General features: G+C 34.8%; 4 protein-coding genes across 4 annotated transcripts; 2 read left to right on the top strand and 2 right to left on the bottom strand.

The window, feature by feature from the left end:
• The first annotated feature begins 11,112 nt into the window (after positions 1–11,112).
• Positions 11,113–17,014, top strand: LOC123918364 (importin-5-like). The gene is made up of 10 exons (XM_045970388.1): positions 11,113–12,399; positions 13,615–13,818; positions 14,815–14,925; positions 15,212–15,294; positions 15,551–15,617; positions 15,712–15,778; positions 15,870–16,006; positions 16,227–16,318; positions 16,415–16,481; positions 16,847–17,014. Exons 1-10 carry the CDS (start codon positions 11,113–11,115, stop codon positions 17,012–17,014), a joined length of 2,283 nt encoding a protein of 760 aa, XP_045826344.1.
• Positions 17,015–17,133: 119 nt separating this feature from the next.
• LOC123918365 (uncharacterized oxidoreductase At4g09670-like) lies at positions 17,134–19,031 on the bottom strand. The gene is made up of 2 exons (XM_045970389.1): positions 18,506–19,031; positions 17,134–18,082 (listed from the first exon to the last, which is right to left on the bottom strand). Exons 1-2 carry the CDS (start codon positions 18,974–18,976, stop codon positions 17,462–17,464), a joined length of 1,092 nt encoding a protein of 363 aa, XP_045826345.1. The 5' UTR covers positions 18,977–19,031; the 3' UTR covers positions 17,134–17,461.
• A 1,172-nt stretch (positions 19,032–20,203) lies between these two features.
• Positions 20,204–22,899, bottom strand: LOC123916673 (60S ribosomal export protein NMD3-like). Its single transcript, XM_045968190.1, has 2 exons — positions 22,685–22,899; positions 20,204–21,967 (listed from the first exon to the last, which is right to left on the bottom strand). Exon 2 carries the CDS (start codon positions 21,954–21,956, stop codon positions 20,388–20,390), a length of 1,569 nt encoding a protein of 522 aa, XP_045824146.1. The 5' UTR covers positions 21,957–21,967; positions 22,685–22,899; the 3' UTR covers positions 20,204–20,387.
• A 516-nt stretch (positions 22,900–23,415) lies between these two features.
• On the top strand, positions 23,416–25,369 carry LOC123913544 (protein MAIN-LIKE 1-like). The gene is made up of 4 exons (XM_045964323.1): positions 23,416–23,714; positions 23,799–23,838; positions 23,939–24,655; positions 24,794–25,369. Exons 1-4 carry the CDS (start codon positions 23,416–23,418, stop codon positions 25,367–25,369), a joined length of 1,632 nt encoding a protein of 543 aa, XP_045820279.1.
• The last annotated feature ends 695 nt before the right edge of the window (positions 25,370–26,064 follow it).

Below are 26,064 nucleotides of genomic sequence, written 5' to 3' on the forward strand. Positions count from 1 at the left end.
ACTCAAAGACTAAAACTTTTCATATTTCAATCTTTGTAAAATTTTTCAAAAAGAAAATAACACACAAAACAGTCCCACTGGGCGTGCCAATTTGTTTACACTGATTTTTGGTAAACAACCGCTAGTTTAAATTAATTACTTGAGAGATCAACTAGTAAATCTCGGAACATATTTGTGTGTTATTTTCTAGAAAAATATGAATGTTCATCATCTTTTACTTGAACATTTATTGTCTGATTTGCATTAAATGCATTAAAAACAAACTGATTCGACGAAGTCGAATGATCAAATTAAAATACAAAAAGGATTAAAGTAAATTTGCATAAACTTGTTAAATGATTTGCAAATAAAAGTTTAAAAACCTGAAGATAAATTGCAATGAAATGATAAAGTGCAGAAACTTTAAAGGACTTGAAAGATTAAATTGCATTTGAATGTAAATAGTGGTTGGAATCCATCTATGTCCGTCCCTTGAACCCGTTTGCCACCGCGGCGTGGGTGTTGCAAGACTTTCATAAAATAGGATTCAACCCTTTGTTCTTATTACAAACAGATATATATATATATATATATATATATATACTAGAACATCGACCCGTGCAGTGCATGGGTCTAATTAACCGTAAGATATGTAATTATAAATTACGATATGATAATTGTAATAATATAAGGTATATGAAATTTTTTTAGTAACATTAAACGATAGTTCAACAATAATTTTGGATAAATATTCATACAAATAAATGTATATTACGGAAGACTTCCTTATAGACCACATTCGAAGTCTTAGTCGTATCTTCGCCGTCATCGTCGATGACAATATTTTTAATCCTTCTCTAAAAGTAACTCTTGAAATCGCAACATACAGCTGACCATGTGAAAACACTGGCGACGAAAGATATATCCCAACATGCTTTAAAGATCGTCCATAGCTCTTATTAATAGTTATCACAAAAGAAATCATTAAAGAAAATTATCTCCGTTGAAATTTAAAATGAATTCTTACGTCAGATGGTGTTAGAGAAAATCTAGGTATGAAAACATGATCACCAATATTACTTCCAGAAATAATTTTTCCTTCAAGAGCACGTTTTCCAAATCTGGTAATAATAAGTTTTGTTCCATTGCATAATCCTAATTTTTTATTCAAATTCCTTAATAGCATATCAGGAACTCCAACTTTAAGTCTCAACTTGTGATTTGAGAGTTTCGACGTAGAAATCATGTTAAAAAATTCGGGAGTATGAACATCATCCACTGTTTGACCATATACATTCTGTGCGAGTGAATTATCATAACTCAAATATGTTCCAACATATAATCATTCATTTATTGTGTCGACTATTGAATTTTTAGGAGCGAATATAACTCTATTTTGGAAACACGTTATGTTTTGTAAAATTTGGGGATATGTGCTTTCAACGATAGAAGCAAGAGTATCACCTGAATTTGGAATCAATAAATCTTATGGAATGTCAAGTTCTAAATAATCGTTGTTGTCATCTTCAATTTCTCCATCGTCAACACCAAAACTCATTCAGAAAACAATCTTCTTTGATCCTGAAAGGTTATGATACATTGTTAGCAAAATAATCAAATGTGAATCTGTGATATTTTTGGTAATTAATAATATAGTCACGTTGATATATATTTGGAGTCAACTACTATTTGCATAAATATCACCTTGATATATTTGCAGTAATACGATCAACCATACCCCTCAACATGAACAAACTTTTAAATTCAGAAAGATATAAAAAAAAAGTATATTTTTCTTAGCATGTTTAGTTAAAAAAGTAACTTTTAAGTCCAATGATTTTTTTCTTTCCGTAAAAAAAACACACCAAGAAAATGGTTAACATGTTTAGTTAATTAGTAAAAAAATATTGAATTAGGATAAAAAATGTAAATTTTTTCGAAAAACAAAACCCTAAGAAAATGTATGATTTGATGATTTGCTAGATTTATAATTAGCGGTTTTTAATTGTTTAAACTGTGCAACGTAATTTGATGGTGTTTAATTGTTGTATGAAATTTTTCCTATGAAAATCGATGGTGCTTATCAATTATTGCACATAATTTTACTCATAATTGGTATACTTGTCATAGTGGTTGAAAATATTGCCTTTCACTGAAGGGTCGTGTGTTCGAATCCTAGTCAAGACAAAATTGTATTATTTTTTAATAAAAATTGCAAGATAAAATGGAGGGAAAACAGGGAAAACAAATTAGGGTTTAGAGTTTGCTTGGATATACAAGCTTATAATATAAAAGATATAGACCTTGCAGGAAAAACTACCACTAGATCCTACGGTCTAAGTTAAAACAGGAAATAACTTCTAATAGTAGCCTTACACTTGGCATAATTACAAGACAAATAAAGATAACTCCCACTTGCATGCTTCTGCCTTGCTTCACGTTGATAACTTCTATATTTTTCAACTTAAACCAATATATATATATAAGTCTGTATTAAATTGAGAAAGAGCAAGATAGAATTCGACCTCATGGCATTAACATGCTGCCACGTTCCTCCCAACTTAATAACTTCTATTATATATATCTTAACCTTTTTCGACCAAATATATATATATATATATATATATATATATATATATATATATATATATATATATATATATATATATATATATATATATATATATATTTGTGGTATTAACAATGGATTAAAGTGAAACACAATATACCAATTCGATCACTTTTTTGAATAACATATATGTACTTGGATTAATACTTGATAGCATGCATGTATCAATTAACATTTTGGCAATTGGAACCTCAAACCAATAATTCGACAAGTACACATATATAAATTAATCTTAGTCGAAATACACATGCCGATCGAAATTAGTTTTTTCCTTCTTTTAAATTCAAACACCAAGACTTTCTCAATACCATAAATCTTATAATTTTGGTGTTAACAAAAATTTGTTTACACTGATTTTTGGTAAACAACCGCTAGTTTAAATTAATTACTTGAAGGACCAACTAGTAAATCCTGGGACAATTGATCATGCATTTTATTAAAAGAAGTTTGGAAGTTTATCTTTAAAGACATCCTTATTTTGCAAAAGAACAATATGTTTGGTTTCTGAAACATATATTAAATACGAACAAAAGTAAGTTCACTCGAACGAGAGAACCAATAAAATGCAGAATTTGTAAATGCTTTAGAAAATAAAGACTTATGGAAAGTAAATTTGCATTTAGAATGTAAAAATTACAAAGAAAGTATAAAGGTTCACTGATTCATACATCTTTCTCGAGTAACTCGTTTCTCACCTTAACATGGATACTTTGAGTGTTTGAGAGTTTGTGTAAATGAATTGTGACCACTATTTCAACTATACAGACTTCTATTTATAGAAAACTAAGTAACTGCAACTTTAACGTTAAACTACTTAAATTTGGCCACGCGTCCTTTGTATTTGAACTGAACCAAGGCCTTAGACCGTTGTAACCGTCGAAGTCGAATCACACTTAAATAATGAAACATACTCTAAGTCCACAATTCCTGATTACTTCGATTCATTGGCTTCCATCGAAACATTCTTCAGTCTTGAAATATGAAGTTTTTTCCATTAGAACTCTCTTGTTCTTAAAGACATTAAAGCCTGAGGCTATTTAAAGCCATTTAACAGGTTTTTATAATAATAAATGTCTTTGGAACTAAAGATTATAACATATTTTACCTTGAGCTAAAATATGGGATAACAAATTGCCCCCAAAAATGCCTATTTCGATTTGAATGATTCGAATGAAATAAGAGATGAGCATTTTTTAAAGTACCTCCGCATTTCCAAACGTCATCCCTTTATTTCGAACTGATGATGTCATGGCATTTAAAAGGTAACCGCTTCGTTATAACAAAATAACAAATCAAATGCTCTTTAATACATTTGTACTCTTTTGTCAATTGTTTCAAAACTAATTCTGAATCACCTTTTATTTTAATATCTTTTGCCCCCAGGCTCAACAATATTTCTAAACCTGCTATCAAAGCCTCATATTCAGCTTCATTGTTCGAACAAATACCATTAATCCTGTATTTGAACCTAGTAGGAATTTTTTGTGGGGAAATTATCAAAATACCTATTCCAGTACCATGTTGATGTCTAGACCCATCAAAATACAAAGTCCATGGTTCTAGAGCAATATAATTCTGAGGTGATTCGATTGCTGAATGATCAACAATAAAGTCAGCCACTATTTGGCCTTTAATTGCTTTCAAAGGTTTGTATGAAAGTGAGTATTCAGAAAGAGCTAAAGCCCATCTTCCAATTCGACTATGTAAAATTGGTTTTAGCAACATATGTTTAACAACATCATAATGAGAATAAACATAAACATCAATAGGCTTTATATAATGCTTCAATTTCATACAAGAAAAGTACAAACAAAGACAAAGCTTTTCAATACTACTGTATCTAGTTTCAACATCATTAAGGACTCTACTTAGATAATAAATGGCCTTTTCTTCGCCATTTTCGTCCTCTTGGGCTAACATACTACCTAATGTGGTATCAGATGCTGAAATATACAACTTCATAAACTTATTTCTAATTGGTGGCATCAGAGTTGAAGGATTAGACAAGTATTTTTTGATTTCATCAAATGCTTCTTGCTGATCCTGCCCCCAAGTAAAAACATCTTCTTTCTTGAGTCGAAGCAATGGTGAAAAAGCTTGAGCTTTACCACTTAGATTCGAAATGAATCTTCTCAGAAAGTTGATTTTTCCCAACAAGGATTGAAGTTGCTTTTTGTTTGTTGGAGGGTTAGTCTCCAAAATAGCTTTTGTCTTGTTTTGGTTTATCTCAATGCCTTTTTTATGCACCACAAATCCAAGGAAGTCTCCTGCATGTACACAAAAAGCACATTTCAATGGATTCATTTTCAATCCATATTTCCTCATTCTTTCGAATGACTTTTTTAAACAAACCAAGTGATCATTTTGTGATGATGATTTTACAATAATATCATCAATATATACTTGCATAAAAGTATCTATAAAATCATGGAAAATTGAGTTCATTGCTCTTTGGTATGTGGCTCCAGCATTTTTCAATCCAAACGGCATTACGACCCATTCATAGGTGCCCAAAGCCCCTGGGCATCGAAAAGCTGTTTTTGCCACATCTTCCTCAGCGATAAAAATTTGGTTATATCCAGAATACCCATCTAACATGCTAAGATATTCGAACCCTGCTGCTGAATCTATTAGCATTTCTGCTACAGGCATCGAATATTCATCTTTAGGGGTAGCATTATTTAAGTCCCTAAAATCTATACATATTCTAAGAGAACCATTTTTCTTAATGACAGGAACTATATTTGCTAACCATTCGACGTACCTGGCAGTCCTGATGAACTTGCTTCTCAGCAGCCTTTCAATTTCCTCCTTGATCTTAGATAGGATTTCTGGTGCAAATCTTCTTGGTGATTGTTTAACTGGTTTATTGTCTGGTCGAATGGGTAATCTGTGTTCGACCAAATTTCTGTTTAAACCTGGCATTTCATTATAATCCCAAGCAAAACAATCTTTGAACTCTTTAAGGAGTTCAACCAGTTTATCACGCAAGTCCTTTGGGATATTAGCACTTATGTACGTTGGCCTTTTGATCGAGCCATCTCCAATATCTATTTCTTCCAAAGGGTCTTGGGCCTGCATCTTTTGACTGGAACTGGAAGGATCCTTTTCAAATCCTAATGGTTCTTCATCATAGATGCAGTCCAATTTTTGAGTCATTGGCAATAATTTGCCATTTTCACAGTTATTGGCTTCGACAGCCATATTTTCTTGCAGCATTGTGGCTTCTAAAGCCATATTTATTCTGTTTTCGGCCATGTAAGTCGAAATCTTGGCCCAAGCATTGGGCTTAGTCATTGTGGTCCTCTTCGAAGTCCCACCCAGTTGGGCGGAATTTGCCTTCATCCTCATAAGGACCATCATCTATCTCCTCTCTCTCCCAAATAAATCCATGAGTTGGATCTAATTTGACAGAATGGTAGACATTATCGGCAGGGGCATAGGCATATCCCTGTTCAGTACATGGCGATATATTCGCCAACTTCTTATCAAATGAATGTTTAGTTATGTGGTGTGTCTCAGCCCTAAAATAACTTTGATCGGCTTCGATATTTTCTACCACACCATCATCTCTCCAAATACTTACCCTCTGATGGAGAGTCGAAGGCACTGCTCCAACACCATGTATCCACTCCCTTCCTAGAAGCAGATTATAATTGGCCTTCGATGCTACAACCAAAAACAGAGTTGGCCTAACAGTGCTGCCAACCGCCACATCGACTTGAATTGCCCCCAGTGAGAAACCAGTCTCACCTTCGTAATTCGAAAGAACGATGTTGTGAGGGTGCAAGTCAGTAGAAAATTTACCAATCTTGGTAATCATGAATTCTGGCATCAGGTTTACTGCTGCTCCTCCATCAATCAACACTTTGTTGACCCCCACATTGTTTACTTTGGCCTGAATGAAGAGGGGTTTCAAATGATTCTTCATTCCCTCAGTTGGCCTCTCAAAATTGGCCATCTATTCCTCTAAACAGCCATTATTCATCACATAATAACACATTGGCTTGTGCAAAGCCAATTCAGACTCATCTAACTCATCCTCCCCTTCGGTCACTTCTGACCACACGTCATATTCAGCAGGGAGGATCGAAACTACGTTCACCAGCACATCAAACTCAGGATCTGAATCAAGAAGATCCTCATCCTCCAAGTTTTCCTCTTCGATCTTGTCATCAACATTTTGATCAGCCAATGGTTGAGACAATCTTTCTTTCAGAGGCCTTCTGGTCACTTCGACAACCTGTTTTCCTTTGTTGTCTTCAGTCTTTTGAGCCTCTTGAAGGGAGAGTCTTTGTTGGCGCTGATGCCTACGCCATTGTGTGCGGGTCATGGGATTCTTTCCCATGTAATTGTTTCTGTAAGCATACTTCTTCGAATCAACAGAATGACTCGAATGATTCTTACTTGAACTTCCCTTGTCAACATAATTTCTGACAAAGTTTGATGCATGACCATGAACCCATTTGTTCATTGGTGAGTTGTTGGATGGCACAAAAGTATTTGGGTTGCCCAACCTTTGATGTATTGGTTTGGCATGCGCCATGTTCTGTTTTTTCATTGGCCTTGACTTTGGCCAATTCTCTTTGTTTCTTCTGAATGGTATAAACTTGTTAAGGCCCTCAGTAGCCTTCTTGTCGAATACAACACTGCACCTTGGGCAAAGCATAACTTCAGACTTGTTAAGCTTACACCTTTGCAGAAAGTCAATCAGTTCCTCTTCAGCCCCAGGATATACTACTTTCATTTTCTCGTAGTATTCATTCTCTGGAATAGAAACCAATTGAGCGCCTCCTGATAAGTCCATGGCATCGATCATCAAGCATTCGACCGGTTCCACATAGGAAGCATATGATATTTGTAGTGGATCTTCGTCAATTTTCATATGTTGTCTGGATTTCTCTCCAAACTTCAACCTTTCATCTTTCAAAGCCTTTTGAACCAAATCCCTGAAAAGAACACATTGTGAGGTTTTATGACCCAAAAAATTATGAAATTTGCAAAAACCTCTTTTCTTTTGTTGTTCAAGGGGAGGCACTTTCAATCCCTTTGGGACAACAATTTGGCCATCAGTAACCAATAAATCAAATATTTCATCACATTTAGTTATGTCAAATGAATAAGTTTTAGCAACAAATTTATCATTCTTTGGTTCGACAGGATTCTTTCCATTTGAAGGTTTTAGTAATTTACAGACATAAGGAGGGCCAGGTTTTAGTTCGGCCACATTAATTTCATTATCCTCTATGTCTCCATAGTTTATTACATATTCCTCATCATCATCATCCATAGTTTCGACATAAGCAATCTTTTCCCTCTTTTGAAACTTTGACGATCTAGCCTTTTCAGCTTTAAGGCGTTCGACCTGTCTTACCCTATCTGCTAATTGTGCCATGTCTCTTAGATGTTGTGTATCTAATTTCTTTCGAATTGAATAATCTAGGCCTCCAGCAGCCATTTCGACTAACTCATGTCCAGGCACTTGAGTAAAACATCTGGCCTTGAGTAGCCTAAATCGATTCAAATAATCATCTATGGACTCTGGTGTCTTTCTCCTCACACTGGCCAATTCCTTCAAACTAATCTTAGATTGGCCCATATAAAACTGTTCATGGAAAGCCCTTTCCAATTGAGTCCAATGCTGAATCGAACGAGGGGGAAGAGTTGTGAACCAAGTGAAAGCATTTTTTGTAAGGGAATTTGGGAAATATTTCAACCTTAAATTTTCATTATCTGCCAAATTTCCTGCTTCAGCAAAAAATCTTGCCACATGTTCCACTGTTGACTCAGTTGTGTCCCCAGCAAACTTTGTGAATTTGAGGATTTTCCATCCCCTTGGCAATTCAGTTTGTAGTACATACTCAGATAATGGGGAAATAAAGTTAGGCCTATGTAGGCCAACATTGAAACCATTTTGAGTTAAGATAGTTTCGACTAAATTTGCCAAGTTATCTTGTTGCGCAAAATTATTTCTTTGCACATTTCTAACTACTTCGTCAGCATTCTGATTTCTATTAACCAAAATTACTTCAGGCTCTGGCACATGGTTCGCTACTGGAGCCGGTGGTTCCTCTTGTACCACTTGTGGCACTTGATTGTTTGGAACTTCATTGTTCACATGAAACCCTTGGTTCTGAACCTGTGTTTGGTTTCGAATGGGCTGAAGGTTTTGGTTAGGCATTGCAGGAGTACCAAAGAAATCTGCAATTCGCCCCATCTGATGGGCTAACAACTGATAGTTGTTATTTGTATTATTGATCAAGGGATTCAAAATAGTTCCCAATTGCGAAGTCAGAGTATTAACCATTTCATGATTACTCTCGTCCATTTGTTGTCGAAAGGACATCATAGTTACATTGGTTAAATTTTGTAAGGCAATGTCTCTGGTCCTATTTCCCACAACAGAGGCTGCTGGGGAAGGCATGGTACTCCTTTCAGGATTTTGATTAGAATTATGTAAGCCTGCCATTAAAGATTCTGGCATTCCTAATCCTGATTGGTTCAACAGAAATGATCGAATGGGGCTCCTTACATCTTCAGCACCAGGCTGACTGCCCCCTATACCATGTGATACTAACGAAGATATCGACCCCGATACAGTCGAACTCGTTGAGGGCATTGTTACCCCTATATTCCCAAAACTGACTGAAGGAACGCTCGAAGCAGATGTTCCAGAGCCTTGAGCCATGATAGTAGCGTTACTAATTGACGCTTGTGTTGGCTGTCCTTCAGGATTTGGGACATTGTTGTTATTGTTTTGATTGTTATTTGGTGGTCTAACCATTTTTGATCTAGATTTAACACTAGTTAAATTTGGTAAAGATTTACCACTTCTCAAATGCATACAAAATCAAAACACAAACTATAAATACTAACTGTCTTAGTATTTGTAAAAGGATTTTTAGAAAATAAACTTCTTTCAAAAATGTAAATTGCACAAAACAACCCGTCCCACTGGGCGTGCCAATTTGTTTACACTGATTTTTGGTAAACAACCGCTAGTTTAAATTAATTACTTGAAGGACCAACTAGTAAATCCTGGGACAATTGTTCATGCATTTTATTAAAAGAAGTTTGGAAGTTTATCTTTAAAGACATCCTTATTTTGCAAAAGAACAATATGTTTGGTTTCTGAAACATATATTAAATACGAACAAAAGTAAGTTCACTCGAACGAGAGAACCAATAAAATGCAGAATTTGTAAATGCTTTAGAAAATAAAGACTTATGGAAAGTAAATTTGCATTTAGAATGTAAAAATTACAAAGAAAGTATAAAGGTTCACTGATTCATACATCTTTCTCGAGTAACTCGTTTCTCGCCTTAACATGGATACTTTGAGTGTTTGAGAGTTTGTGTAAATGAATTGTGACCACTATTTCGACTATACAGACTTCTATTTATAGAAAACTAAGTAACTGCAACTTTAACGTTAAACTACTTAAATTTGGCCACGCGTCCTTTGTATTTGAACTGAACCAAGGCCTTAGACCGTTGTAACCGTCGAAGTCGAATCACACTTAAATAATGAAACATACTCTAAGTCCACAATTCCTGATTACTTCGATTCATTAGCTTCCATCGAAACATTCTTCAGTCTTGAAATATGAAGTTTTTTCCATTAGAACTCTCTTGTTCTTAAAGACATTAAAGCCTGAGGCTATTTAAAGCCATTTAACAGGTTTTTATAATAATAAATGTCTTTGGAACTAAAGATTATAACATATTTTACCTTGAGCTAAAATATGAGATAACAACGGGACTTGTTATTAGTAGAATGACCTTTGTTTTATCAAAAAAGACAAATGCTAACAATTACTCTATCTGGACACAAATATAAGTATAAAAAACATTTCAAATTTTGGTCACTATTATAAGCAAAAATTAACTACTTTTAAACTAATTAATACTACTATTCTTAATATATCTTATTTAATTCTATTTTATTTTAGGCATTTTTTTCACTTTTACACTTTTACACTTAACTAAATTTTTTAAACACCGCGTAAACAATTTTTTTGCTTATATTTATGTTCGTAAGGAGTATCTAAGTGCACACTTTAATAAATTAAATAAATGTAAAAAATATGTTTCAAAAGTTATAATATTACTTTTTTAATACAAATTTTTATTTTAAATTCTTTAACATATATGTCTTCAAAAAAAAATACTCGTATGTCTTTAAAACACAAATTAATAAGACCGTAAAATAATAGTATTAAGATTAAGATAATCTGAAAAGGATGTTTATAAATTTCATTTATTTAAATTAGTCAAAAATATAAATTTCATTTATGTGAACAAGATTTTCATTGAGAGTTGTATAGCGATCTGAAAGCAACGCACTTTTAGCATCAAAATGAATAAATTAAATACTACTTAACTTCCAACATTGTTATTTGTTATCATTCTTCATTCATCACAGCCGCCATATTTCGTTACAACATTACCACAAAAGTACAACAAACAAACGAGAACAAACCCAAAACCTTAATCCCATCAAAATGGAATCTGAATTCCCACTGGAATTACAATCCGAAACATTCAAAGTCCTAAGTTCCAACGATGACACCGCCATGGAAACTCTCTTCACAAACCTCTACAACAATAACAATCAACATCACCAAAATCAAAACCGATCTAAATCACTCACATTTCTCCAATGTTGTAAACACCATCACCCTGATCTTCTCATGATCAAACTTTTTTACCTTCTAACTTCTTCCCCACAAATCCCCACGCGCACAAACGCCGCACGCGCTCTTAATTTCATCAACCCGGCCCATCTCTGGCCCAAACTTCGCCCTCAGGCCCAATCTCGTCTCCAGGCCCATTTCATAAAATATCTTACGTCAGAAACTTCAATTCAAGTCCTTCGACTTGCGTCACTAATTCTCTCACAAACGATTTCCGTTATTTATCAAAATCAAAATCATCATCAACATTGGAAAGAAATTCTCGATTTTCTTTTCTCTTCCGTTAATTCTAACGACGAGAAGCTTCTAGAATTTTCTCTTTTAGTCTTCGCTTCACTTTCACAAGATTGCCGTTTAAATTTATCAAAATATCTAAACGACGCCGTTAAAGTTCTTCATTCATCGTTTTTATCTTCACTTGCGAATTCAACAAACCCTAACGTTCAAGTTGCGTCGTTTGGTGCAGTTGTGAATTTGATTCAATTTTTTTCTGAACCTTCGCTTTTTCACGAACTTTTAAGAGCGATGATGGTTGCTGTGTTTTCATTGTTGCATGGTTACGAAAAAAGCTATTTCAAAACCGCGTTTGGTGAATTGATTAAGCTTGTTTCTGCTGAACCTGGTTTGTTGAAGCCTTATATGAGTGATATGGTTCTTGATTCTCTTCAGATCGCCGAGAATAATGGTGTTAGCGATGAAACACGTCGGTTGGCTTTTGAATTGGTTATGGCGATGACGGAGTTGAAGGAATGTGATCAGATGATGATGAATTTGCCCTATGAGACGGTTGTTAGGTTATTTATTGTTCCGGTGAAGACGTTGGTTTTGTCGGTTGAAGATAAATTCGATAAAGAAGAGAAAGGAAAAGGTGTTACAGATGGTGAGAATGAAAAGGTTGTTGATGATGATGATGATGTGTATGAATTTGGAATAAAGTGTTTGAAGAAACTTTGTGTTTCATTTGAAGAGAGAAAAGTTGTGGATGTTTGTTATGAATTGTTGATGAAACATTACTTGGATTCAGCAGATTGGAAAATGAGACATGCAGGGATTACATTGCTTACTGTGATTGCTAAAGAGATCTCTGATGAAATGGTGACTTCATTTTAACTATAATCTCTTGTTATTATCATGCATGTGATATTGATAGTGTACTTGCTAGTAGTTCTTGCACCAAGACGTAGGACATAATTTTATGCATAGTTCTTGCACTAGCATTAGTTAGGGTATATATTTAGATGTAGGGTTTTAGAGAAGTAAGTTTATATTTTATGTATGTTTTAATTTTTACAAACCCTAGAAGGGTTTTTCCGGTTTTCTTAAGTTATGCTTAAAGAATTATGGTTAGTTTATACCCAACAACCATATTAGTCTTATAAGCAAATTTGTAAGCGGGGTAAAAGTTTGTTTATAGGTATACCACCACTTGTAAATTTACTTATATGACTAATTCTCATTAGTTGTTGGATTTATACCACAATTTTTTAAGGGTGACCTATGCCTTCGCCAACATAAAATAATAATATTATAGTCTTATAGATGATCATATAACATTTCATCATACTTGATTTTTAAAAAATATTTGATAGACTGCTTAGTTTAAATAAGAAAGGCAAATTTCTCTTTCAAAATCCTTCATCCAAACATACTCGATTCAATATTTTTGTTCTTTGTTTTTAAGTTATCGCATATCCACTTTGTGGCGGCTGTGACAATTGTAATTCATATTACTATCGTTATAGTGTGAATTTATATTTTATTTGCATCAAAATATTATTATGAAAAATGTCTTGATTTCGATCAAATATTATTATTATTATTATTACTTATCTTAAAAACCACATATATCCCTTTAAAATACATTATAAATTTATAGAAAAAGAGGAAGTTATGAAAAAATTTGTGTAGATTATCACTAATCGAGGTCAGATCCTGCCATTGCATCCACTATGTTGAGACGCTGCAATTCACATTTTTCCCTAATTTATAAATGCAATCAATATTGTGAGAATCACGGATTACAAAAAATAGCAGTTTGTTCAAATTCTGTCACGCAATAGAGCTATTTGACAATATTTTGTACTGAATAATGTATTGTTGAACAATAATGATTTATTCAAATTCAGCTACACTATATCGCTATTGCGTCGCTATAGCTTATAGAGCGTTATGGAAACTACCAAATTAAATTGCGGTCGCTTCCTATGATGCAGTTTCGAATTTGAAATGTGTGTAGTCCTATATCGAGGGATGAATTGAATTGTATGTTGATTCTTTGGAATATTGACTATATTACATACATTTGTGCAGGTATTGATGGAAAATTTTCTAGGTGAAATAGTAACCAAAATTTTGAAGCTATTCCAAGACTCCCATGTTCAAGTTCGGTTGGCAGCTTTTACTTTGATGGAGATGCCTATAAACTTTGTCCAAGCTGCTCAAATTCTTTATCATCATAGGTTTGTGCATGCTTTTACCATTGCACTTGGTAGTGATCAGGACAATAAAGTGAAGGTATAGTAGATGTTAACTGACTGATAACATACACATCCTGTTTTTTCCTTTAATCAATAGAACTTCCATAATCCATAAATAGTTTCTTCACCTCCAACAGATTTGTTTTGTTTACTTTGTGAACTTTTAACATTTTTAGTCAAATAGTGGATTTTATAATAAAAAGAGGGAGAAGGGTTGTGACTTGTGATCGAAATTATTCATTAAATCTTACCTAATTTGGGATTTAGGTTCAGAAATATTAATTTTTGGCGGGAACTTTTGAACGTATATGCTCGAAATCATCTGATGCGGTTCTTGATACGGGTATGTTGCAGTCATACATGTGATTGAAAATCACACCGCAATTGTAGTGCGCTGCAGTGGCTACCACAATTTAAAACCATGAATTGCGGTTGCGGTCGCGGATGCTATAGTGGTTGCGGTCGTTGCGATTGTGGTCATTGTGATTGCTACAGCGTGCAGTTGAAGCGTGAAATCATTTTAGATTTTCACAAATTATATAAAATGACACCATTATGCCACTACACTTTTTACCCTTCATCGCAAAGTTTTAGTTTATTCCATAAGTACTAATTCAAAGGTGCTTGTAATACACGATTGAGAGATTGTTAAAAGTAAGTTTTTTCATTAGATTTGACGTAAATTAGGATTTGAGGTTTATAAATTTTATTGTTTTTGTGAGAAAATTTGAACAAACACGATTGAAATCGTCTGATGTGGTTTCAGAGGCTACTGCATCAGCAATACTGCTGCCGCAATTGTGGATGCAGAATTTAAAACATTGGTCACTGTTTAACAACGTTGATTTGAACTTGTAAACATTATCTAGATATTTTTACTTATGTATTTCAATTCCCACCTATTTGTTTCTTTACATTTCAATCCCAGGGAAACACAATATTAATGTTATGATAAACATGTGTCATGTGTGTCTTTCTTTAACACATTTTCAAACATGTCTTGAAATTGAATAATCTTATGTTTCTTTTCTAGGAACAAGTTGCCTCAGCAATGTTATTCTTTCTAAAGAATACTCTTCCAGATAGCCTAGCATTATTCCCGAATGTGGATACTTTAATGAACAAATTGTTATCAATGATTAAGGTAAAAATTATTCTCTTATAATATGCTGGATTTCAATATATATCCATGGAAAAGATACCACATAATTTTAGTATATACTAACCTGGTCAGAAATTCGTCATACCTACATTTTCTTTGTAAGATTTTTCGTTCAGTTTGCTTTTTAGGTTCATAGAATGTTTGATGTATCTGGTTCATGATATGGACTAAATACATCAAACATTTATGAACTTAAAAAGCAAATTTTTTCTTCTAATAAGAACCAGAGTGCATTACCTCATAATATTTTTCATCTTTTTGCTTTCAGGATAAAGGAAATGCTAAGCAAAGAAGTATTGCTTTGTCAACTTTTAATTTAGTTGCACAACGATGTCATGAAGTAGTTCACAAGTAACCTTTTTGATCTTCATCTTCTCTCCTCTTGTACAATCAATCATGGTTTTAGATCGCGTTTGTGCTGCAAATCTTTATATTGTGCTAAAATGCGGACAATTCCAATTGTGATGCCGTTGCAGGGATTTTTAAAACCGTTATACTGCAGCCACAATTATGGCCATGAACTGCAATGTAGTACCATCACCGTGTATTCGATAATACATTTAAAGTTTATATTTGATTTAATTTTTCAATTTTCATTGTTCGGTAGGTATTTTGCAAATTACCTTCTGATCTTACTGGAAGCATGCAGTGACAGAAGTTCTGAAATCAAAGAGGTTTGTTTCTTCATATCTTTTTTGACCGCTTGATTTCATTCTTAATGCAATTTTTGTATATAATAATTAAATTATTTATTTTGGCTTTTTTTAGGAGGCAGCAAGGGGAATTCGAATTTGTGCCGAGTTGGGATCACCAAGTTTCAAGCCTTTTATCAATAGTATGTTGTTTTCTCTGTATCTCTTTCTCCCACTGAATTATCAATAATAATTTTACAACTAAATCTTTTATTATTTTTTTGTGGTTTTCAGTGATATTGTCGGAACTCAGCAATTTAATGAAAGATCCCAGTCGATCAATTTCAGAGAATGCAAAAGCATGTGATGTTGCAGTTTCTGCTATAGGAAGAATTTGTGAATGCCATCGTGATAGCATCGATCGCTCTTTGGTAACATTTCCCTTCTAATCTGTATTGGTGTATGGATCCTATGCATATTCTATATAGTACGCCAAAATGAAGATAAATGTAACTGATGCAGAGACTTCAAAATCCTTGATATGCGGCTGCAATTTCTGTTGCGGACTGCAATTTATAATCTTAACCATATTTCGATTGGTGACAACAGCTACAAAATGATGGAATTTTTTTACGCATTTCATTCTTGCAGATTGTTCCTGTCTGGTTAAGTTTCTTGCCACTTAAAGATGATTTGGTTGAAGCCAAAATAATGCATGATCAACTATGTTTGATGGTTGGAAGGTAAGGAAGTTTAAAAAAATCTTTTTGAATTATAATTAAGTTTTTTCAGGATAACATGCAGCTGTATTAATGGAATGATTTATTTATGCTTTTCAGGTTAGATAAGGATCTTTTAGGACCTGGAAATCAAAACCTTGTTAAGATTATAACAGTGTTTCTTGAAGTAAGTTATCCACATCCATAGGCCTATTTGTCGGAATTATATCATTTTCAATGGTTGCTCTTCGCCCCACATAAATTGATCAGAATTCCCTCCGTGTCCCCTCCATCTACCGGGAGATATCTCCCAGCAGTGTAAATCTTACCATGAGATATCTCCGGTAGTGTAAATTTTACCGAAAGATATCTTCCGTTAGCGTGTTTTCTAGTGTGAGCAATTCAGGAGGGGCAAAGAACAACCATCTCATTTTTCTGTTGATTTAGAGATGCTTTAATGTTATTGAGTTGAGCTTATCTTTGAAAATTTTAATGAATATTGGTAACTTTATGTGCTACTTTGTAACTGCTAGAATTTTTACATATTTTCAGGTTATTGAGAAGGGTGACAAATTGGCTACAACACAAACAATCAACCATATTAATAATTTGCTGAGACAGTTTGGTCAGAACATTCCTCCTAGTGTGTTTGAGACGATCTTACTGTCGTTGAATCCTCAACAACGAGAATTATTATTGCCATTTGTATCATCATTCTAGTTCTAGTACCAATGTATCATGTATGTATATACCATACCAGTACATAAGTCCTGCTACAAACAGGGCTTGTGTTTGTTACTTTACTAAGATTTAGAAACCGTGCAACTTATCGACCACCGAAGATAATTGTTGTTTGCAAGTTATTTTGTAATAGTTATCTATTGTTGTTTTGTACACATAATATATATTGACCGTGAATTTGACAGAATCACATTAACTCATCCTGATTTTTCATCCAATACTCTCATCACCGTAAATTTGGCAAAATCGCGGCGACTCATTTGGTTTTGCCATAACTTACGCCTTGGAGTTTCAACAAAATCACAGCGTCACCGTGTTATGATTTTGTCAAATGCACTACGAATCCAAACATACACTTTGTATATTTCATCAATTTTTATCTAGATACATATCTATAAATTGTGCAATGATTTTGCAGCTACCTAGCTACAAGGCAACAGGTTTGCAGCCAAGCTCTAAAGACTTCTTCACAGCATCAACTACCACTTGAGTTTTTCGACTAATTTCAGGCCATTTGATAGAAGGATGAGACCCACAATCTCTAATACTTGCAACAAGCCTAGCAAACTCTTGTACCATCAAAGCTTCTTGTGGGAGCTTATTAGCCACATGAACTTCCTCTGGTCTCACATTCCATCCAATATGAAGATCAACAAATTTTGCACCAAATGTGAAGTCAAATTTTGCACTAGTCTCATTATATGGAATTATGAAGTCCCTAAGATGCATAGAACCATTGGAACCACATATTGCTAAATCCATCGACGTGTGAGAAAGAAATGAGCAATGAATATTTGCAACTGTTTGATTTGGTTGGTCCCATTGCAAAGAAGCTGTGATTGACAATATGACTCCAGCCGCATTTCGGGTGACGTCGGGAAGCGCAGTGACGGTGGTTGGCAGTTTGTAGCCCTTTGCCCATAAGGATGCACCAATGCAGTACCATGCTAAGTCACCAAGTGCACCAAGAGCATCCAACTCTGGCTTTACTCTAATGTTATTCTCCAAGAACTCTTGTGTTGTTGGCATTGTTGATGTGCTATGAATCTTCAAAACACAGCACATTATGCAAAGGAAAATTCATAAATATAGATATAAATTGAATCTAGCACACGAATAAATATCAAGTTATAAATTATTCTTCTATACTAATACTACTCAGTTTTATATTCAAATTTACCTAAATATTGTTTTTCAAATGATAAATGATACCAGCGCAGCTTGTTGCCGTTTGTATTTCACTCGTGTAATTTACCTAGTATTTTTTGTTGTTGATGTAAATTAAGTATTATATGTGTTGAATTATATAGACTAATCAGTTGAACAGAAGAGGATTAAGATATACCTGGTGAATATACTACTACTAAAAAAATGACATAAGTCGATTAATTTTTTAATTTTTAATTTTTTTTTTGTGAAAACTATGTCAATTGGAATAGAAAATTAAAAATGAAAGAGTGTTCCACTTACAAAATGAACGGGTCCAATACCAGTGGAATTAGAAAGAGAGAGCAAGTGTTCCATATGAGCAGTCCTAGGGTGATGCAACCACATAGAACCATCCATAAACTGCACACCATTTAACTCACATGCTTCTAAGATCCGATCAAGCTCCGCCACATCAAGAGCGGCCGGTTTCTCAACCAGAATGTGCTTCTTCTTACTCGCAGCAGTAACCGCCCACTGCACGTGCAGACTGGTGGGGAGAGGAATGTACACTGCATCCACACCTGAATCCTCCACAACCTCATCGTAGCTACCATAGATCCTCACACTCGCCGGTAAACTGTTTTCAGTGGCAAATTTCTCCGCCTTCTGTATGGAACGGCTTGCAATGGCGTAGACGGTGGCATTGGGAGAAAGAGAAATGGCTCTTGCTACTTTTCTAGCTATGTTGGCGCAGCCTAAGATGCCAAAACGCACCGTATCATTCTTGGCCATTTTATCAGTACTGAGATTTTGGAAAAGCTAGCAACCATACATATTTTTATCATCAATAATTCAGTTGTTTGTGGATAAGATAGGCCCTACTCATTAAGCTACTACCAAAAGTCATGTGGCAAGAGCAATATTTTTTTTTGAAAAAACTAAATTAGCTCATCAAAATTAACACCAGAAAGAATTGAACCCGAGACCTCAAGGAGGAGCATACTCCCAAGTCTCAAGCCAATATCACCAGACCAACCCAAGTGGTAGGAGCAATATTAACTAGATGTAAATAGTGTAGGTTTTTTTTTTTGTAGTAAAGAAGTCTAGTGACTAGACTCCTTAAGTGTGGAAAAGTTGTTTATACTATATATCAATATTAACTAGGGGTATATTTAGAAAAAAGAATAACTATTATATCTACTAATTTAAAATAAAATTTATTATAAATAGGGACAATATATAGTATATGTAATGGATGTTCATCAGTATCACTCACATAGCAGTTTCAGGATCATACAAGTATACAACAAATATCACTTTCTCAAGAAGTCTCTGAAAATTCAACAAAACAAAATGAACGTGGCCTTAATCTTGCTACAAATTGTTGAGCTTTAAGCAAAGCATTGATGAGTTAAAAAATTCCATTATTATGAATATTATTATGTGAATGTCTAACAATTGCACTCAGTATGTAGGAACTGAAACTCGAAGAGACTGAGAAATCCATCCTAATAAATATGGTTTCATTTGCCCAAAGTTTGACACAATCTGTGCATCGTCTATATATTCATTTGAAAAAGCTAGATGATGATTGGACTGTTCCTAAACAGATCATTAAAGATAGATTATTGGTGTATCAAGAGAAGTCATACACCAACTTCAACACAACTGATGCATCACCATTAATTTGGTTTTATCTCTTTTCTCTGCATCTTACTATCTATTTTTTGCCATGTAATGAAAATTTTACAAACTGAATTATAAACGAGACTAAGATGCAGACAGCAAAGATTGAATTATAAACTGCATGCCAAAAATGGTAGCACAAAGATTAATCGATTAACCTTCAGGCTAAGCATTATCAAGGTAATCCTCCAGTCCATTCCATGAAAACAATGGTTTTTTTTTTTTTTTTTGTTTTAATTTAAGAAACAAAAGCATAAATTACTCAAAACTAAAATACTACAAAACAAGAACACCTTAGAATTAGTGGAAGATTGATAAAAGCGTCAACAGCTAGCACAATAAAATAATTATATGAATTATTACTATATCTGAAAAACAACCATTCTATCATTCTTGCAGTAAATAAAAACACAGATTGAAAATTAAAACAGCACAAACGAAAAAGGAGTACCCATGACATCAACAAAACTGAGATTCAACATATAAATTTCTATTTTAGGATAGAAGTGACTTTTGCTTATTCTACCATGTTATCCTCCCCATCACCATCCTCAATCAGATCAAGATCGTCAAACTCAGCAGCCAGCAAATTAGCAGCCAGCAACTCATCATCTGGAACAGAAGGTATCGGTTCACCATCATCCTCAGTTACAGATGCCACCTCTGATGGCTGATAGTCTTTATTTTGGTATAATGATATGTTGAATCGCAGTTCAGGGTTTTCTTCTAGATCTTTTAAGAAATGTTCATATTCTGCGTCCCTCTTATCTTCATCAACTTTAATCTTATCATCAACCTCCATGTTAAGTGATTTAAGCTTCCATGAACGAGCCTTCGCGCGTTTCTTCTGGCGTTTCTCTTCATAACTCTTCTTTATTAAAACCACTTCAGGAATATATCCTTTGTACCTGTCCAATTCCATGTCATTGGTGTTAGCACCATACAAGTCATAACCAAGAGCATGGTCACCAGGCTTTAAAAGATGGCCCAAATGAGTTCTGATAGAAAACTGTGTGTCATTACTTCCAAAATCAGACACACGAGCCACTTGAGCATCAGCTAAAACATATTTCGTGCCACCGACAGTAATCTCAGATGAAACAGGTTCAATATCAAACACTATATATTCCACTAACTGTCTGCTGGTAAGTAAAGACTTGAAGGATGTCCTCCAATACTGCTCAGCATCTAAGAAACCGAACTTCAAGGTAAGTGGATCAAGCAAAGCAATGCTGTTAGTAACCTTGGTGCAAACCACAATAGGACCAATATTTCCCAAAATTGCAGCAGCTTTAGGAGGCAAACAGATTAAATCCTCACGACAAATGGGGCTGATTTCAACGGAAAATGTGTATTTATAATTGTAGTTATTACTCTTTGAATCATGAGAAACAAGTTGCTTATCACTGCGACTCTTTACAGGAGCTACTTTCCCTATAAATTCAACAAACTTGTTACCATGACTACGATTAGAGAAATAGAAGTCAATACCATGATCCATCTGTTTGATTCTGACAGCACGAGCAGCGGCACCATGCCTCAGAATTAGCTGCTCCAAATAATAGAAAGTACGCCTATGAGAGACATGCTGCCTGAGTTGTACAGCAGCAACCCACTGATCAGGGTTGGCCGCAACCCTGGAACAAGATTCACACATGTGATCCTGTTGAACATACTCAACAAGGTAAGACTGTTCGAGAATTGCACCGTTATAAACCTCCTTCTGAACACTTACTTTGACTTTCACCCTCTTGGAATGGGGCTCGGTCCAAATAAATTCAGCATTTACCAACTTTACTTTATTGATATTCATATTCTTCTGCAATTTTTTCAAGCAAAATGTCAGCAGCTCCTTTGATTCTAACTGTAGTTTGACCCAAGTTCTCGGTGGCTGCAAGTAACTTTCACACTCGGGGCAATGAACAAGCACCAGACGCTTCAGTAACCCTTCAGTAATATCAACTTCTGAGCGCAAACACTTCACACACATATTGGCTGCATTTGGTTGCATTCGTATCCCACATTTGCAACACAAAACACTGCCAATTGTTTGGTGAACCGTGAACATACCAGCATCTTGTGCCATCCCTAATATACCTGACATGGTATAGAACAGAAAATAGTATTAATTATTCCACTGTCAGAAAGTATAAAGAAGCAAAAAAAATAAAAATCAAATTAAAAAACATAATTATGCATCAGGATGTAAAATCATGCATAAGATTTACATACATAAATACAAACCTCATACCTAAACCAATATTTTATTTCAATAACACAAGTGCTTATTATGATAAACTCTCATGTATAAGATTATATAGGTTATTTTTATCGCAAAAGATAAAATGAAGATAATTTGTCTTTATATGTACTATGAGCTGTTTCCATAAGCTATACCAGAGAACTTATAAAAATAAGCTGAAACAAACTTATGAAAATTGTCATAAGTTGTTTTTTACAAGTTCTTCCAAACAGGCTCAGAAAACTTATACTAGTAGATAAGCTCAAATAAGACAATCCAAACAGACCCTTATTACATAATTCCTAGGTATCATCCAATTGTTCATGAAATTTGTAACAATTTGATATTTTCATAAAATATCAAATTAATTGATATTTTCATAAAATTAATTGTTCATGATTCATATATATGCATAACAGTAACATCAATCTTATAGCATAAAGTATGAACAGTTATTACAACAAAAATTACAGCGGTTCCATCTATCATTTCTAAGTTTTTCATGATTTTGAACATTGATTGAAGTCGTAAAAACAAAAATTAGAAAAGGAAAAGTTGTAAAAGTTTCTCACTGTTTCTGGCGATCGACGATTAACTCCGGTTAGATTTTCCGGCGAGTAGAGGTCGGTGAGACTCCAATTTGTTTCTGAGAGGCAACGGTGCGATTCCAGCTTTGTGGTTTTGATGGAGCTGCTTGATTTTGTTGAATTAGAGTTTTAAATTGTAATTGTAAAAATGGGTTTATTTGTTTTGTCTTCAGTGAATGATTATGATGGCCGCCTCGTATGGTTTGGGCTCAGGATAAAAATACTTTTTATGGGCCTCTTCAAAATTTAAATCAAATAATTTTTTCTGATTGCCAAGGGATGATGTTTTCTCTTTAGGCCCCCCACGAATCTTTTACACCCTCCTAACTGACTTTTTTGCCCCTGCACGGTGTTTCAGGTTATACGAATCGAAGTTTATAAAAAATCGGTTAATAAAACTCGTTCGCCTTTACCTTCGGGTTTTGTTAACCGAAGTTAACTGATATAGAAACAGAAGTTCAAATTCTGATATAAGTTACGTATTTTGTTCTAAACACCAACAACACTACTCCTTCAACCTCTCTTGTGCAATTTTGAGGAAAACTTCAACCTCACTACGTGTTTGACAAAATGTCTAAGTTAAATTAAATGTGCTTCCATACGAATAATATTTCCATAGGTATTAGGATTAAATGTTGATTGAATTATAGTTTGAATTTATCATATATTATAAGATTGTATTGATTGTGAAAATATTTTTCTATGTTTAGATAGATATGGAAGAAAATATTGGGAGAGGTAGGCATGGAAAGGCAAGCAATGTAAATGCTTCCGCTCGTAAAAAGTTTGATGCAATTCGCCCTGCCAAACGAGGTCGTAGTAAGCAAGGACCAACTCCGGCGCAACAAACACATGATGCTGAGGCGGGTGGTTCGCATACAGGATCACGGTCACGTTTAGGCCAAGCACCGATGGCTGATGCTGAAGATGATTTTGACGCGGATCAATTTCTAAATCAAGATGTCGAGTATGGCGAACCTGAAACACCGCAACAGCCACCACAACAACCACCACAGTAACCACGACGAGATGCAGCAAATGAGGGTTACGGAGGAGGACCAAGTGATATGTCCTTATTAACACAATACGAAAATCATAGGGTGGTTCTGATATGGGATGCAGCAGAAAATGATCACGAGGTACCAAGTGGTATGTTCATATTTTATTAAATGTATTAATTGTGTTAAATATCGTGATTATGTTAACTTTACAACGTTTTGTGTTGTTGGAATTTTTCAGGTTTTAAAGAGGAATTTACGTTGCCAAGCTAGCAGGAAGAAGGTTATAAATATCCACAAACTGCCTCGTAGTGAGAGGTGGTTTTGGGATCCACTTGAAGCATCGGGATTGGAGCTGCTTACCCGTGTCAATTTTAGCGTACTTGACTATGAGGTTATATGGGCATTTGTTGAAATATGGCATCCAAAAACAAGTACATTCCACCTTCTATTAGGTGAGCTGGGCATCACATTGGACGATCCCCAATGTCTGTTACATCTTCCAATCCAAGGAAAGTTTCTGAACCATACGAAGATGTCAAGGGAAGAAGGGGCTGACATGGTTAGTTCATATCTAGGAGTTGTCCGGGAAGAGATTGACCTTACATTCGCCGCCACCAACGAGGTACATTTGAAGGATAACTTCCTGCAAACTATTTATAAAGAAAAACAGACTTTTGCCGAAAAAGCGATTGCTGAAAATAAGCCGATGCATGTGGTTAAGCTCTACAGGGAGAGGAGCGTAAGGGCTTTTATGCTACACTTGGTCTGTTGTACCATATTCAACAACAAGAGCAATTATTACGCGGATGTTGTTTATCTGCAGTATTTTCATGATTTATCATGCGTTCATGAATGGAATTGGGGTGCTGCTGCTCTTGTTCATCTGCAACATTATCTGGACCACGGGTCTGCGGTGAGCACGACTCAGATGGCTGGCTACATGTCATTTCCTCAGGTAAAAATATATGAGTGTTTACCATAATTATTCAATTGTTTTATATAAGATATTATTTGTATTTGTCTAATTTGTCACATAGACATATATTACATAAGTATGTTTGCCTATAATGAAGCTTGTTTGTCATACTTTCAGGGATGGATAATTGCGCACTTTCCGAGACTTAGTGTGTGGGTGGACGCTCCTAATTATGCAGAGAACATGCCACTAAATGCAAAGGTTGTTCCTGGGCAAGGACATAAGGATGCAGTTGTATATAGAAGCAGTTTGGATAACATTCAAACTTACGATTGTGTGTTCAGTCCGTATGATGCCCACCGACAAGTGCGATCTTTGATAAATGCATGTTGGTTTTCTGGATGGTTAAGGTGTGGTAAATTGAAATGCAAGCATTTGCCGGAATGTGTGCTGAGGCAATTTCAACATGTGCAATGCATTCCAATATACCCGAATACGTCTGCAACGTCGGGAATGAACTTGTGTGAGATAGATTGTGTGTTTATGGAAGAGTTGGAATTGAGGATATTTGATGAAGAGATGAGGGGTCAGCCTGTTGCTAGCCTTCGGGACACTGAACCTGGATATATGTCATGGTTCTATAGAGTGTCGCATCCAATAATGCGATCCGTACAAGCTCCTGGATCACCACCAAGGCCACCTAATTTAGAGGTGTTAATAGAGGCGGCGGAAGCAAGAATGACCCTAATCTAATGTACGTTTGCCGGACTATCAAGGTTGAGGTCGAAAGGGCACTTCGCGAAGGTGAGGCGGTGGAAGGAACTCCTATTCATGGTACTTTACGGCAGATTCTCAATGTGCTTAATCGGATACTTGCGTATAAGGGAATTAAGCGGGGGTGGGGGACACGCTACAACACTCGGGGTAGACTTTGATAATTTTGTAACTTTGATCTTGATGTGGATGTTTAGTAACTTTGACGTTTGTATAGCATTTTGATGTAATTTGATTATGACAATATGATGTATTTGACTACGTATTTTAGTATCTTTCAATTCGTAATTTGTTACCGGTTGTTACATTTTTGTTATTCGCTAAAATGCTTTTAGATTCAATCTTAATGTTCATGTTCTGACATATATAAAATACTCAATTGTGTTATGACATATTTCAAATGTGCACAAAAACAAAAATAAACAGGTTTGGACCTCAAATGTGATGAGGTGGTGCTGCAAGTCAGTGTCTGACTTGCCTGATTTTTACCTGAATTATTTTGGGTTATACTAACCGAAATAATCAAACGTTCAATTGTTTCGGGTTTTACTACCCGAATAAAGGATTTCGGTTTATGTGAACCGATTTTTGCGTTCCTACGTTTATTGAAAGAGATATGATTTTGACTTAAAATTTATTAAAATTGTTTCATTAAATCGATATGTTTTGACACT

This window comes from Trifolium pratense, linkage group LG3 (assembly GCF_020283565.1).
Source record: "Trifolium pratense cultivar HEN17-A07 linkage group LG3, ARS_RC_1.1, whole genome shotgun sequence".
NCBI lineage: Eukaryota > Viridiplantae > Streptophyta > Magnoliopsida > Fabales > Fabaceae > Trifolium > Trifolium pratense.